Source organism: Ascaphus truei, chromosome 13, assembly GCF_040206685.1.
Source record: "Ascaphus truei isolate aAscTru1 chromosome 13, aAscTru1.hap1, whole genome shotgun sequence".
Taxonomy (NCBI): Eukaryota; Metazoa; Chordata; class Amphibia; order Anura; family Ascaphidae; genus Ascaphus; species Ascaphus truei.
The window spans coordinates 8444666-8459450 of NC_134495.1; the positions used below are offsets into that span (position 1 = coordinate 8444666).

At 42.1% G+C, this 14785-nt stretch overlaps 1 protein-coding gene across 1 annotated transcript in view; it reads left to right on the forward strand.

Annotated features, from left to right (window-relative positions):
• The window catches only part of DNAH10 (dynein axonemal heavy chain 10), a 94222-nt gene that overhangs the window by 53940 nt on the left and 25497 nt on the right, over positions 1 to 14785 (forward strand). The window contains exons 41-56 of the mRNA XM_075568357.1: positions 486 to 608; positions 1451 to 1585; positions 2057 to 2273; positions 2386 to 2505; positions 3562 to 3707; positions 4213 to 4365; positions 5107 to 5367; positions 6160 to 6332; positions 6510 to 6603; positions 6849 to 7016; positions 7157 to 7345; positions 7429 to 7600; positions 9160 to 9363; positions 10988 to 11068; positions 11830 to 12027; positions 13172 to 13333. Of these exons, the coding sequence (XP_075424472.1) occupies positions 486 to 608; positions 1451 to 1585; positions 2057 to 2273; positions 2386 to 2505; positions 3562 to 3707; positions 4213 to 4365; positions 5107 to 5367; positions 6160 to 6332; positions 6510 to 6603; positions 6849 to 7016; positions 7157 to 7345; positions 7429 to 7600; positions 9160 to 9363; positions 10988 to 11068; positions 11830 to 12027; positions 13172 to 13333 (2596 nt within the window). The remainder of the gene's footprint in view (positions 1 to 485; positions 609 to 1450; positions 1586 to 2056; positions 2274 to 2385; positions 2506 to 3561; positions 3708 to 4212; positions 4366 to 5106; positions 5368 to 6159; positions 6333 to 6509; positions 6604 to 6848; positions 7017 to 7156; positions 7346 to 7428; positions 7601 to 9159; positions 9364 to 10987; positions 11069 to 11829; positions 12028 to 13171; positions 13334 to 14785) is intronic.

The window sequence follows — 14785 nt, forward strand, 5'->3', positions numbered from 1 at the left end:
GAAAGTTTCGTTGTGCTACGTGGTGCTGTTTCTGAGATTTCTATGCTTCTGACATACAAACAAACAGACGGAATCCAACTTAGAATTATAGTATAGATTCAATGCCATTTTGTATGAGTTTTAATACACTGAGCATCCTGTGATTTCTATAGCAGGCTTTATCCCACCTCCCCAGCAGTGCAAGATCTTTGCAACACTCTCCTGCTTGTGATAATGTTCCCAGCAGTGTGAGCTGCAAATTGTAACAATAGATAATGTTACCTTGGTAGTATAAGGATACATTGTAGCTGCTGAGTTACACTGAAGGATTGATCGAAACTGAAAGGCAGCCATTTAGTGAACCCTGGGAAGCAGGATCTTTGCTGATCGATCACGAGTGCCGCTTGGATTGTTTCTTTAACCCATTTCAGCAACATTGCAGCCCTGGGAGTATACAGTAAATATATAACTTGTAAGTGTATATTCTCTCTCTCCTGTTTCACTAGGTTGGGGATTTACAGTATGCTTCACCTGCCACAGTGTCCCGTTGCGGGATGGTCTTTGTAGATCCCAAGAACCTCAGATATAACCCCTATTGGCAGAAGTGGGTCAATAACAGACAGAACAAGGTACAAATAAAATATACGTTTTGACCATTGGATGAATGTTTCCTTGGGACTTGAAATGAATCCAGCCCATAAACAACACGCTTCATTAAATGCTTAATTTCTGCTGAGTATTTGAGAACTGTGATCCGAAGATTAGAATTTCTATAGCAGGGGTGCTCAACCCCAATCCTCAAGCCTCCCCAACAGGTCAGGTTTTCAGAGTATCCCAGCTTCAGCACAGGTGGCTCAATCAGTCCCTGCTTGAGCACAGGTGGCTCAATTGACCGAGCCTCTGATTGAGCCACCTGTGCTGGGATATCCTGAAAACCTGACCTGTTGGGGAGACTTGAGGACTGGCAGGTTAGATGTAACCTGCTGGGCAGCATTTAAACTATACATTTTTTTAAACGTGGTTTTAAAATAAAAAAAATGAATAAATAACCTTTTTTTTATTATATTTTCTCTGTGTGTACGATGGTTTCTCTAATCTCTGTGCTTTTTCGTGGAATAAATACATGACATTTTTTTTTATACTGCTCAAGATTTATCATTTGTAATAATGCAAGCGACATTAGAAGATTATTTTTTAGATGCCCCTATTTTTGTGTTGAATACCTCCTTTGAAAGGCATTGTGCACCACCAAAAAAGGGGTTCTCTGTCAATGTATAGAGCAAGTTAGAACGCAAAGTATTTGTGCGTAAAGAGTTATTTCAATTACACGTGTTGTTAATCAACATCTCTTTGTAATCCACGAATCTATTATATGTTTGATCTGCTAATTATGTACATTTTAAATGTATCTTGCAGCATTGCTTCAATGTATTTTACTTGCTTCTTTACACTTCTTTTTATTTATTTTTAGCAAGAGCAAACTGAATTAAGCCGCTTGTATGAGAAATATGTTCCCCAATGTCTAGAAATGATTGTGGAAGGAATAATGGACGGAAAACAAGGACGGAAGTTAAAAACTATTGTTCCTCAGACTGATCTAAATATGGTAGGACATTGTCGCTAAAACCATCGTCAAAAATATCAATTTGTTATCTACTGTACTTGTTTAGCTTGTGTTCTGCGGAGCAGCGGTGGAAGTGGCTTGCATGGTTTCTTACAGTGTAACTGTTTGCCACTATTATCTGTTGAAGTGGCTTGCATGGCTTGTTACAGTGTAACTGTTTGCCACTATTATCTGTTGAAGTGGACCTCAACACCCTGCTTCCCGGCATTAAAATTAGTTATATGCCAACACGTGGACATCTGAATGCATGAATCCAGGTGGCGCTTAACTCCAGTCCTCAAAGCCCACCTCCCCCCCAACAGGTCAGGTTTTAAAGATATCCCTGCTTCAGCACAAGTGGCTCAGTCTGCGATTGAGTCACCTGTGCTAAAGTCTTGAGGACTGGTGTTGAGAACCCCTGCACTAATCCTTTAAGGACTCGAATCTTTCAACTGTTCCCATCGGCTTTCACAGGTGACGCAGTTTACCATGATGTTGGACTCACTACTTGACAAAGAAATTGATGATGTTGATATTTTGGAATGCTACTTCATTGAAGCCTTGTATTGTTCCTTGGGAGGAACATTGCTCGAAGCAGGAAGGGTCAGATTTGACGAGTATATTAAACGCTTAGCCTCAATGTCAACTGCAAGCGATGAGCAGGTTCTGGCTGGACCCGGAGAACTTCCAGGTGGGTCACCCTGTAAATGAACTTGCCACGACAAGAAGGTACATGTCATTATTCGGTCCCAGTGTATTGGAAGGAACTTAAACATGAAATAAGTCTCTATGTGTATTTGCAGGCCAGCTGCCCACCATTTATGACTTTCATTTTGACGGAGAGACAAAGAAGTGGGTACCTTGGAGCAAACTGGTTCCTAAATACATTCATAACCCCGCGGAGAAATTTATTGATATACTAGGTAAGTTGGGGGATCTCTGATCTGTACAAACAAACAATGGAAGTTGGAATGAAGGCTTAACGGTTCTGTATGATATAAAGTATGACATAGGATTTCATACATAAAATAGCTTTATGACCTCGTAGTTCCTGTCTCTTTTTCCGTGACGAGTTTGACACAATGCCATCTATAAACCACCCATTTGTGCTCTACATATCAAAGGCAAGATTTAGGAGAAAAGGTGTTATTCTTTTGCAACTCACACTTAAAGGCAGCGTCTATATATTAATTTTAGTTGCCCCATTTTTTAGTATGTCTCCGTATGTCTGCGACAAAGTAGTGGGAGTAATTATTTCAGAGTTACAATTGCATATTGGCTGTAAGACTTTCTATCTTAGTCTTCCTCACCCTCCTAAAATCAGTGTCTGAATAGATTAAAGACGGCTGATGATGTCTAGCTCTCTGAAGGATAGATCTGGAGTAGAAGGTTGAATTCCTTATATGTAAGAAGCTATTCAGAAAATATGTTGTGTAGACAAAAGATCAAACGTCCTTGTGAGGAAAGAATATGCTTACGTATGTAATATTGTGTGTATAAGAAACTAGTCTAGCACAAATTTGACAGAGTCACCAAAGTCATGAGTCACCAGAGAAGGAAACCTTCTAGGAGAACACAAGTCATCTTGATGTAAATACCATATGTCTGTAAGTTACTTTGAAGAATAAAACTTATGTATCTGACAAAACGTGAGTGCTGCGATGTACGAATTTCGGCAGAAGAAAAGAGATTTAACATTGGCGTAGCTTTATGTGTAGTGTTATTAGCGCATAATACTAGCATAGCATGCGCCAAATTCTACAACAGTGGAAATACTTAATAAATATATCAAATCTCAGACACGAAAAATGCAAATTCTTTTTCAAAAAATGCGTCGGCCCAGACCACTTTCTTGAAACACAGACTCAATTGTTTACTTGCCATAGGAGAATCCAACACACACACTTTGCCTCTTTAATTCAAATTATATTAAGTGGTTCAACCCAACTAACGACTCTTTTTTTGGTATGTTTTTCTAGTTCCCACTGTGGACACCACCCGTACTTCATGGCTGTTGGAGCAGATGGTGAAAATTAAACGTCCGGTAGTTCTAGTTGGTGAATCTGGCACTTCTAAGACCGCAACTACAATGAATCGCCTTAAAACCCTTAACAGTGACACCACGGTATGTAACTCTCATATTTGAATTTGTCTTTCAACTTGTGATGAATTACTCATGCATCTCACCAGAGGGCATGATGTGTGGAATAGCATTCTGCTGAAAGGTCGAGTCTACTGCAGAAAGCAGAGTGAGGACAATTACTTGGAAGAAATTCACCCGAGTCCATCATTCACAACCCACTTCGGTTCTCTTATTGGAAGACCTACTTCTTTTTACCCTTCAAATCTTGTACAAAGAGCATCTATACGATACATAAAGATGAATCAGTGAAAGTTTATAGTTAACCCATGCATTGGCCTTTGTACGGATATAGCATACTGTGTATTGACCTTGGGGAACATTTCGTCATACCAGTTGTGGGTCAACAGCAATGTCTTTTCATACACAATACAAAATGAAAAACATGCCCCAGCTGGAAAGAATGTAAATGTCTTCACACTAAACGTAAGCTGAATACATGTACAAATGACCATCATAAACAACTTGTGTGTTTGATCTCTTAATGTAGATGCTGCTGACCATAAACTTCTCCTCTCGTACTACGTCCATGGATATCCAAAGAAATCTGGAAGCAAATGTGGAGAAACGTACCAAGGATACCTACGGACCTCCCATGGGGAAGCGTCTGCTGGTGTTCATGGACGACATGAACATGCCAAAGGTTCGATCAGACCTCGTCGTAGATTCGTTGTGGGTTGTAATGCATTTTTAGGTGACCTGTAGGGTTCTTCATTCATTGTAGATTTATAAGCATTTTAGGGGACCTCTAGGGTCCTTCATTCGTTGTAGGTTGTAATGCATTGTGACCATGTATTATTTGTCTTAACTCTATGCCCAGGACATACTTGAAAACGAGAGGTAACTCTCAATGTGTTACTTCCTGGTAACACATGTTATAAATAAATAATTTCAGGGGACCTGTATGGTTCTTCATTCATTCTAGGTTTTAATGAATTTTAGGGGACTTCTAGGGTTCTTCATTCGTTGTAGGATGTAATACATTTTTTGGGGACCTGTAGGTTCTTCATTCGTTGTAGGTTGCAATGCATTTTTAGGGGACCTCTAGGGTTCTTCATTCGTTGTAGGTTGTAATACATTTTTTGGGGACCTGTAGGTTCTTCATTCGTTGTAGGTTGCAATGCATTTTTAGGGGACCTGTAGGGTTCTTCACAGATGAAATTATACTGTATAGAGGCTTTGAAATCTCTTGGGTTCATTATTAAATGCACTTCACTAAGCTACTCCTTCATCCTTTGTTTAATAGCTGTGCTCTTGTGAAGTTAAACCCCCAAACCATATGTTTAAGGGCACCTCCACCGGTGCTCATACCTAAATATCTTCCCTTTCTTCTGCTGGATAACTCTCTCGTCTCATGACAGTATTTGTCCCGTCTCATGTGCAGGTGGATGAATATGGCACCCAGCAACCCATTGCCCTCCTGAAACTGCTCCTGGAAAAAGGTGGCATGTATGATCGCGGCAAGGAGCTGAACTGCAAGACCCTTCGCGACCTCGGCTTCGTGGCTGCAATGGGGAAAGCCGGTGGAGGGCGCAATGAAGTGGACACCCGTTTTATTTCCCTCTTCACTGTATTTAATGTGCTGTTCCCTTCAGAGGAGTCCTTGCATCTAATTTATTCCTCTATCTTACAAGGCCATATAACGGTAATTTCAGTAACATGGAGCGTTTGGAGGGTGATGTTAAACTGTTTCATAATAAACCAGTTTATTTGTGCAGCACTATAAAAACCAAAATACATCACAGTGGGAATTTAAAGAAGAATGAAGGAGAAATCTGAACATAATTTGAAAGTAAATAGGCATATGTGTGAAGAACCATATGTAACGAGGCGGCAGACAGGAGTAGGAGAGGAAGATTTACAGGGGAATAAAAAGCACAGATCTTTTCCCACAGGAGGCAGAACCATAGGGCAGGGGTGCTGAACTCCAGCCCCCAGCCCCCCCCCCCAACAGGTCAGGCTTTCAGGATATCCCAGCTTCAGCAAAGGTGGCTCAATCAGGGGGGTGGGCTTGAGGATTGGAGTTGAGTACTGCAGCCATAGAGTGATAACGTAAGACACATGAATCTCTGCCCTGAAGAGCTTACTATCTAATTTCCCTACCGGAGACACAGAGAGATAAAACTTTCCCACGGTCACATGGATGTGGGGGTCCCCTTTGGCTCCTGGAGGGGTTTCCAGTGACGTGGTGAAAGGCCAGTTTCTTAACCCTTATATGACGACTCCTCATTGCGGCTGGAGGGATTTGAGAGGTTATTGTAGCTCATTTAAGCACAGGTGCATTGCAGACCCATACCTTACTGAAAAGGCGTCATCTGCTTCAGCTACAGTAGTTTTACGGTCTGTGACCAGTGGAAACCCCAGAGATGGGAAAATGGATGCGTTTAAAAAAAAAGACCACTGAATGATTAAATTACTCTGTCTCTGTCATCTGCAGCTTTTTCACGAGGATATCCAGGCAATCTGTGACAAGCTGACTTTCTGTACCCTGGAGCTTTACAAACTGATTGTCCGGGACCTACCCCCTACTCCCTCAAAGTTCCATTACATATTTAACCTCCGGGACCTCTCCAGGGTCTACAATGGACTGGTTCTTACTACCCCAGAAAGGTACTATGTATTTCTGTTTGGTTCCCATGCACCTTTGCATCTTTTTATGAGGAAGTAACTGAAAACTAACCAGTTCGCCTGAATAATAAACGGTTCTAATATCACATCGGTCCACGGGAAAACCGTATTGTTTGGCGGTTGTGATTCTAATAAACATTTGGCCATGTTTCATGGCAGGTTCCAAACCGTGGCACAGATGGTGAGAGTGTGGAGGAATGAGGGCCTGAGAGTTTTCCACGACAGACTCATTAATGAAGTGGATAAGAGAGTGGTAAGTTGGGTTTCAAAGGTTAAGAATTCCTTTGCTTCAACATTGTGGTAGCCTGGTGTTGCAAACATGATACAACTAATGAAGGACACTTCAACCAATGTACAGATCCCCATCATGCACAGCATGTATACCGTATATATCCATATGGATACAGGAGTGCTGCCAATTATGAACCACGCAGTGCCATCGAGATAGAGAAGTCACCGAGAAATCTGATGCATTTTATTTTTACCGTACGCATCAAGGTACAAGGCCACATACATCATTTGATTGAAGAACATTTTCAAGCTGACCTGGAGCACGCCATAAGAGACCCCATTCTTTTTGGCGACTACAGAACCGCGATGCATGAAGGCGAGCCGCGGGTATACGAAGACATCCAAGACTATGATGCTGCTAAAGCGCTCTTTCAGGTGAGGTGTTTAAAATACTCTCTAGGAGCCAGGATACAATCCATAACTCCTTTGTATTCGCCGCGATCGATGCTTTTCACCTGCCATAACTCGTCGGGTTTCGTTGTATGAATAATGTTGGCGGTTCATTGTATGTTTAGGAAATTCTCGAGGAATACAACGAAATTAAGACCAAAATGAACCTGGTTCTTTTCGATGATGCACTTGAGCATTTAACCCGTATACATCGCGCTATAAGGATGGACCGAGGCCATGCACTGCTGGTTGGTGTAGGAGGTTCAGGGAAGCAGTCCCTGTGTAGGCTGGCTGCTTTTGCTGCTGGATATGAGGTTTGTTATAACACACCATTGGTCTCAGGCTTCCAACACTTTCCACAGCACCGCATAAAGCCTATTGTTTTTCCACGTGATAGGTTTTTGAAATCATTCTTACCCGAGGTTACGGGGAGAACAGTTTCCGTGACGACTTGAAGAATCTTTACATGAAACTTGGCCTGGAGAACAAAAAGATGATTTTCCTGTTTACCGATGCTCATGTGGCAGAAGAAGGCTTCCTGGAACTTATCAACAATATGTTAACCTCAGGTGATGGTTACTTACAATGCCCAGTTCACTTTCACTGTAGTGGCACTTGTGTATTTCCATTAAGACTCCCTTCCCAACAGCTACATGGTGTACCAGCCGTATTGGCTTTCTTAATAACTAGTGTCTTGGACTAAATGCATCCTGTGAATTTGCAGCCCATAGGGCAATCTGTAATTCAGGTGCAGCTTTTGAAGGGTTTCAGTGCCATATTGTATATACCGTATTAGCCCGATTATAAAGCGATGATTTAAAAAATAAAAATAAAGTTATGTTGAAAGGTACATACTCGCCTTATAATCGGTCCCGTCCGCTTTGCAAGCCAAATAGCAGTCAGCTGTATGAGGTTGGAGGGTGTAATGGAGGAAGCTCCACCTTTGGGGGCTCAAGGCAGCCATGTTGCTTGTGGCAGGCAGCTGGAACCGAGAGAGAGAGAGAGACAGAGAGAACTGTTTTTTTTTCCAGCTGCTTCTTAAATGAGTGGGTCGCCTTATAATTGGGCAAATGCGGGCACATGGGCTGCTTTCCAACACAAATCAGACTATATTGAATTAACCCCTTAGTGTAGCTTTTTCCGTGTGTGTTTACTATAAAAAAAATATATGCTAAAAATCACTTCCTATAAATTTACCACACATCTTTTCAGTAAAATGGTTTTATTGTATTGACTAATTACAAAAGTCTGCCAGAAGCCCTAATTGAGGCATTTCCATGGCTTCCTCAGATGTTGCCTTGACATCAGCTTCCTGTCATCATGAATAATGAGTGACCATTTACAATGACATACAGTAACTAATGTATTATTGTTTGATGGAGGGGATGGGGGGGGGAGAATCCATTATACATGTGACCCATAAATAAATAAAAATAAATATAATGGAGTCATTGCATGTATCGGCCAGTGCCAGCCATTTCCAATGCCATTACATTAAGCAAGTGTGTTTGTTCTTGCAATGGTACATAACCAGCCATTGAAGCAGCAAATGAGAATGAGTGAAACATTAGGTAATCCCATAGCAGTGCCACTGAAAGATGACATTGCTCTTTACTGCACGCTCAGGCCAAAGCACATCTGCATTGCGATGATTCCAAGTGCATTAAAATGGGCCATCGCTTACTGGAAGCCACATCTTTCAGATGAATAATAACTCAGAGTCATCCAACCGTTTAGTTTTTTATATGCTGGGGGAGCATGAAATGTATATCCTCAAATATGCTATCATTTAACTTTAATGGTGATAGTATCATTTCCAAAAAGCTAATTATATGAATGTTTTTATATTGATTTTGCCGACTGCATGGGGCTGCCCATTTAACTTATACTTCACTAAACTGCATTTTTTGAATGAATTTTATAAATGGTACACAGCTACATTTCCCCCCAAGTGTTATTAAACCGGTATAAAAACATGCGATAAATGTGAAATATCTTTGTTTTGATGAGGGGAGAAGGTTGTCAATTAAAACGAAATGAGTCCGTAAAAATAACGCAAATAACAGACGTGTTAATGTATTTTCTTCTATACACCCGAAGTGCAATATCATGTGTCTTCATTGGGTAGGAATGGTTCCGGCACTTTTCCCAGATGATGAGAAGGAATCTATTTTGGGGCAAGTCAGGGAGGAAGCTATGAAAAACGACGTGGGCCCCGCCAAAGAGAGCGTCTGGCAATTCTTTGTAAATAAAAGTGCCAACAACCTTCACATTATACTTGGAATGTCCCCCGTTGGTGACACCCTAAGGACGAGATGCAGAAATTTCCCCGGTAAGCTGGGACCATATGTATTATAAACCTTTATTCATTTTATTTATTTATAACATGTGTTACCAGGAAGTAATGCATTGAGAGTTACCTCTCGTTTTCAGGTATGTTTCAGGTATAACAGAGTTATAACAATACATGATTACATTAAAAGAACAGGGTTATAAAGTCAATTCACAGACATTTCATGGACAGATAGAGTTGGAAAATTGGGTACAGGGGATAAAAGGGCTGGTGAGTTTCAGATTGAAATAGAAATGCTTTAACATCACTGAACGGCAGCAAACAGCCCACACCGTTTAGCTGCCCTTCGGCTGCGTCAAAGGCTGTCCGCCTTTGGGGCGAGCCAGATGTACACTGAAGGGGTTCAGATTAAATGCAGCTGTGAATTCAAAGTCCTTTGTCTTCCTGGCTCATTAACATTCCAGTGGGTGGGGTTGACATTCCACATAGTACAAGCAAATGTTAACCCTTGGCATGCTGGTTCTCTGCAGAGGGGAGCAGCTCTTGGGGAACATGTTAAATTAGCCATCTTTAGAACAGCTTGTGTGGAAGAAAGAAGTCCTCCAGCGCATAGACTCAGTACATCATCACAAACAGATGTATGTGGGGAAAAAGAGATAGTGGTATAGTAAATATTATTTTTAAACTCTTAAAGAACTATAGAAATACTAAAAATAAATTTACATGTGCTGAATCACACTGGGGATGGGGATATAACCTTCCACAGGAACAAGTGGGTGACTTTAAAAAAAGGTAGAGAGAAAAAGAACATAGTATAGTACAATTTTAATAACAATAGGTTAAAAATATGGATGCACTCACAAACGGCTTATTCACAAAGGCATTCGTGAATAGCTTTCCAGCCTAGTATCCATTCACTCGAGTCATGCCCTCTCACGTCTGTCCATCTGCCTTAGGGCTGCGGGGTTTCTCCGTGGTATTTATCTCAGCCACTCCTGGGTCACTCTGTGCCTTCTGCTTTGCGGCGGCTCCCCCAGGCTCGTGCACAGCCCGGTTTGAGCCCTCCGATACCGTTCCTACCAGGGTCCGGTTTGCGCATGCGCACAGAGGTCTGTCAGGGTGTTTGCTGATTCGTCAGTCGCCGGTTTGGTGGAGTATGGTGGCTTACAATTATCAGAATTCATCAAATGCGTTTCTCATACAGCTTCTTCAGTGAAGTGTGTATTTGAGTGCAGAATAAACTTGGATCACTGTACACCAGGGGAGGCCAACTCCAGTCCTCAAGGGCCAGCAACAGGCCAGGTATTAGGGATATTCCTGCTTCAGCACAGGTTGAGCCACCTGTGCTGAAGCAGTGATATCCTTTCAACCTGGCCTGTTGGTGGCCCTTGAGGACTGGAGTTGGCCGCCCCTGTCACAGTGCTAGTTTAATGAAGGGTTGGCTGCAGCACAAAGTTAGAGGCCCTGCACAGTAATGCAAGTTGCTGATTGATTACTAAATTATACATTTTCATCTCGGGATAAAGGAGCTTTTTGTCCAAGCAGCTGCACAAATTTCAGTTGCCATAACTTGTCAATGATGACAGTTGGTTCTTAACTCTGAGCTCCTGTAAAAATAAAGTGTTCTTGTGCATATTTGATGCAAATGTAATTTGATTTCCAGGATTGGTAAATAATACTGGGATAGATTGGTTCCTACCATGGCCGCCACAGGCACTCTATGCAGTTGCGAAGTCATTTTTAGGTAAGTACACGCCATTACCCAATAGTACCTACAATGTCATAGTACCTGCAATGTATTTTGTACTTGTTGAGAATAATACATTTTATTTAACCTTATGAGACATATAGGGACATATTTGGTGCTACAGCTGTAAAGTCCATTCATTGAATAGGCCATAAGATGCCTTGTAGCAGTGATTCCCAACAGTCCTCAAGGACCCCTAACGGTCCAGGTGTTAAGGATATCCTTGCATGAGCACAGGTGGCTCAATCAGTAGCTCAGTCATTTTGATGGGACCATCGGTGCTCAAACAGAGACATCCTTACAATCTGGCCTGTTGGAATCCTTGATGACTGGAGTTGGGAACCAACGCTTGATGGCTTAGAACCATTTAGTAAATCTGGGCCATGATGTCTGTTTCATGTAGTAAGGTTCAAGCAATCTTTTGTATCAAAAGCTAAACCTTGTACTGTTTTTTAATCTCAATTCTCTTACTGTAGGCCTTTAGGCTTGGGGGACAATGTATGGATGCAAAGGATGCTGGGTACAGACATGCAAATAATAATACAACTAGATATACTAGTTTTCTTTTGCAAAATACACGTATTACACTTACTGTAACAAGAATAAAGGTTGTCGTTTTCAGAATAGTTCTTTAAAAATGCAATAGTGTAAACCCCGCTGATTTAACTAGATTATATTCTAAGGCATTGTTACTGCCATTTAATCATCGTACCAATTTATTTTCATGTTCACAAAGCACCTTTTTCTGGACATTTCAGGAGAGAATCCCCTGATCCCCTCTCAGTACTCAGAACCAGTCACTAGCCATGTGGTTATGGTGCATGATTCTGTTGGAAAGTACAGCAAGACGTTTCAGCAGAAACTGAGACGCAGTAACTACGTCACGCCAAAGAATTATCTTGATTTCATCAGCACCTATTCAAGACTGTTAGAAGAAAAGAACCAGTTTAACCTGGGTAAGATAGCAATGTGGGAATAGTGATTGGCCATAATACCCAATCATCTTTTGTAGAGATAGTAAAGAACTCGGGCTGTCATCACAGATGACGTCCGTCTTGTTCCACTAAAGACTTTTCTTAACACATTCTATCCGGACAGAGCATTTGTTTCCTCCAGTAGGAATGGGGATCGGAGTAGAAGAGGGCAGGTGACAGCTCTGGGATAGACAAGTGTACAAGGCCTTCAGGTTATTAGCTGGAGTGTGGATACCTTTGTGTGTGTGTTTTAGAAAGACCACAGGAGGCATCACTTGCCCTTTACACACGTAAAGCTAAAAAGACACTGCTTTACTATTGGATTCTGCCAGAAGTGTGGCCTTAAAGCTGCAGTTCAGTCTTTTTTTTTTTTACATTTATTTTTTTACTTCAATAGTTTCATGTGTGCAATCTCTAATTAGCTAAAGAACAGTATAGCTGCAGGTCAATTCGTTCTCCATGTATTGATAGGTCGAAATTTGGTGACATATTAAAAGCTGGGATTTGTTTATAATCTGCTTGACTGGCAGTGGAAGCTCATGAATATTCATGAGCAGTTCTGCACTGACAAGTGCTAGAGGGAGGGCAGGGCTGACAAAGGGGTGTGCCAGGGCTTGTGACAGGACATGAAGGGGCAGTGCCTTAGCAAATGGCTGTTAAAATAGAATACAAGAAAATTGGTCTTTCAAAGTTGTTTTTTTTTAAAAACAGAAAATGCTAAAAGTATTTTTTCTTACTACAGAACTGATTTATTTTAAAAAAAACACACATGCAGAATATTGACTGAACTGCAGCTTTAATGCAGTAAAAATTGACAGTGCAACACTTTTCTTCCTGATACTTTTCATCCCGTTCTATGGGATACAAGTTATGGATACCAGCAAGAGGAAAACTAATATATATATTTTTAGAGTATGTTTTGTAATGTACTTCTGTATATTTGTGTGCATCTACATTTGATATGTAGGTTGCCATTGTGCCTATAAACAATGATATCTGTTGAAATAGAATGAAAGATTACATATTGCATGAATCTTTCTCCTGTACAACATCCCGTATAGAATGTGTAAAGGAATCAATCATTATTTGACAAATAATCGGTCATTATCGCTGTGTGTGGGTGTAGCGCAATGCAAACGCCTGGAAGGAGGTCTGGACAAGCTGAAGGAAGCCACCGTCCAGCTGGCTGAGCTGAACGTGAAGCTGGCTGAGCAAAAGGTGGTGTTGGCTGAGAAGTCGTCTGCATGTGAAGCCTTGTTGGATGAGATATCCATCAACACGGCAGTAGGTGAGCACACAATCTCTCCCACTGATGAAGATAGTTCCACTCCTGCTGTGCACTGTGATGCACAAATATGTGCAATGTGCAAGGTATTAGCCACGCAGACCATAAAGCAGGAGTGGCCAACTCCAGTCCTCAAGGGTCGCAACAGGTCCGGGTTTAATGATACCCCTGCTTCAGTACAGGTGGTTCAATCAGTGGCTCTGTCAATGACTGCACCACCAGTGCTGCAGCAGGGATATCCTGAAAACCTGACCTGTTGGTGGGCCTTGAGGACTTGAGTTGGCCACCCCTGTCCTAAAGCAACCGTATGAACATAGGTATACTTATGAAAATGCTACTGTATTTATATTTTTACTCAAGGGTGATCTTTATGGGTATTTACCTGTATCTGGCATTACATACTGTATCATGCAAACACAGCAGAATAATAATAAGAAAAAGAATGCAGAAGTTTCAGTTGAGGAACACGTCTTTTGGGTTCATATGGTTCTTTTTGGCAGTTCCTTGTATATCAGAAGCCAGAATAAGTTCTTTCGTGTTGGTGTGAAATTCCGTGTTCTCGGCTTCGTGCTTGTAACCCCTCCTTGCCCGGCTCCTGGAAGAGGCTCACATCAAAGTGTACTATTCATGCACAGGTGCTGAAAATCTTTGGTTACCTTTCTCTGGGTGCTGGCGTCCGTGCAGGCTGGTGTTGTAGGCTGTGGTGATAAGGAAGGACGCCAGGAACTTTTATCTGACAGTTTCTTTATTTCCATCTTGCATCATACACACTTCTTCCCTGGGTGCTCATGCAGCATCCCAGAGAGGCACGTGGCTTGCCACCTGTTTCCAGCATCCCGTCGGAACTCTTTGTATAAGGGTACACTATCCTTCAAGGATCTGAATCCTATCACCCTGTGCAGCACCCTCCTAGTCCCTACCTTGGGTGCCAGGGTGCTGATGGGACTTGTAATCAATCGACTCCCTCATGACACTCAAGTCCTATTCAAGGGGTCCTCTGGCATGAGTTTCATGCACATCTCCTGTACTGAGTAGGGCACACCTTATATATTGTTGCTCTGTTGTAATATGGGACACATTCCCTCACTATAAAACAATAAAAGGTGACCACTCATCCCCAGCGCCGGACCGAGACATTATCGCGCCCCGGGCAGACAAAGTTTGGCGGCCCTCCTCCTTCTGCTTGATCGCCATAACGTTACGTGGCGACGTGTTGCCATGACAACACGACGCCACATGACGCCCCGTTGTCATAGAAACGCGTCGGAATGCTGAAAGAGGAGGAGGCCAGGGTGGCAAATGGGTAAGTGCAACATTCTAACACCGCCACCCGCACTCCGTCGTTTGACTTTTCGGAGCTCTGACCACGGCGCCATCTTTAAATGTCCGAGTTCTGTGCACCCTCGTTAATGTTGAGGGAAATTTAAAGATGGCGCGTTGGAGCGGCCGCGCTCT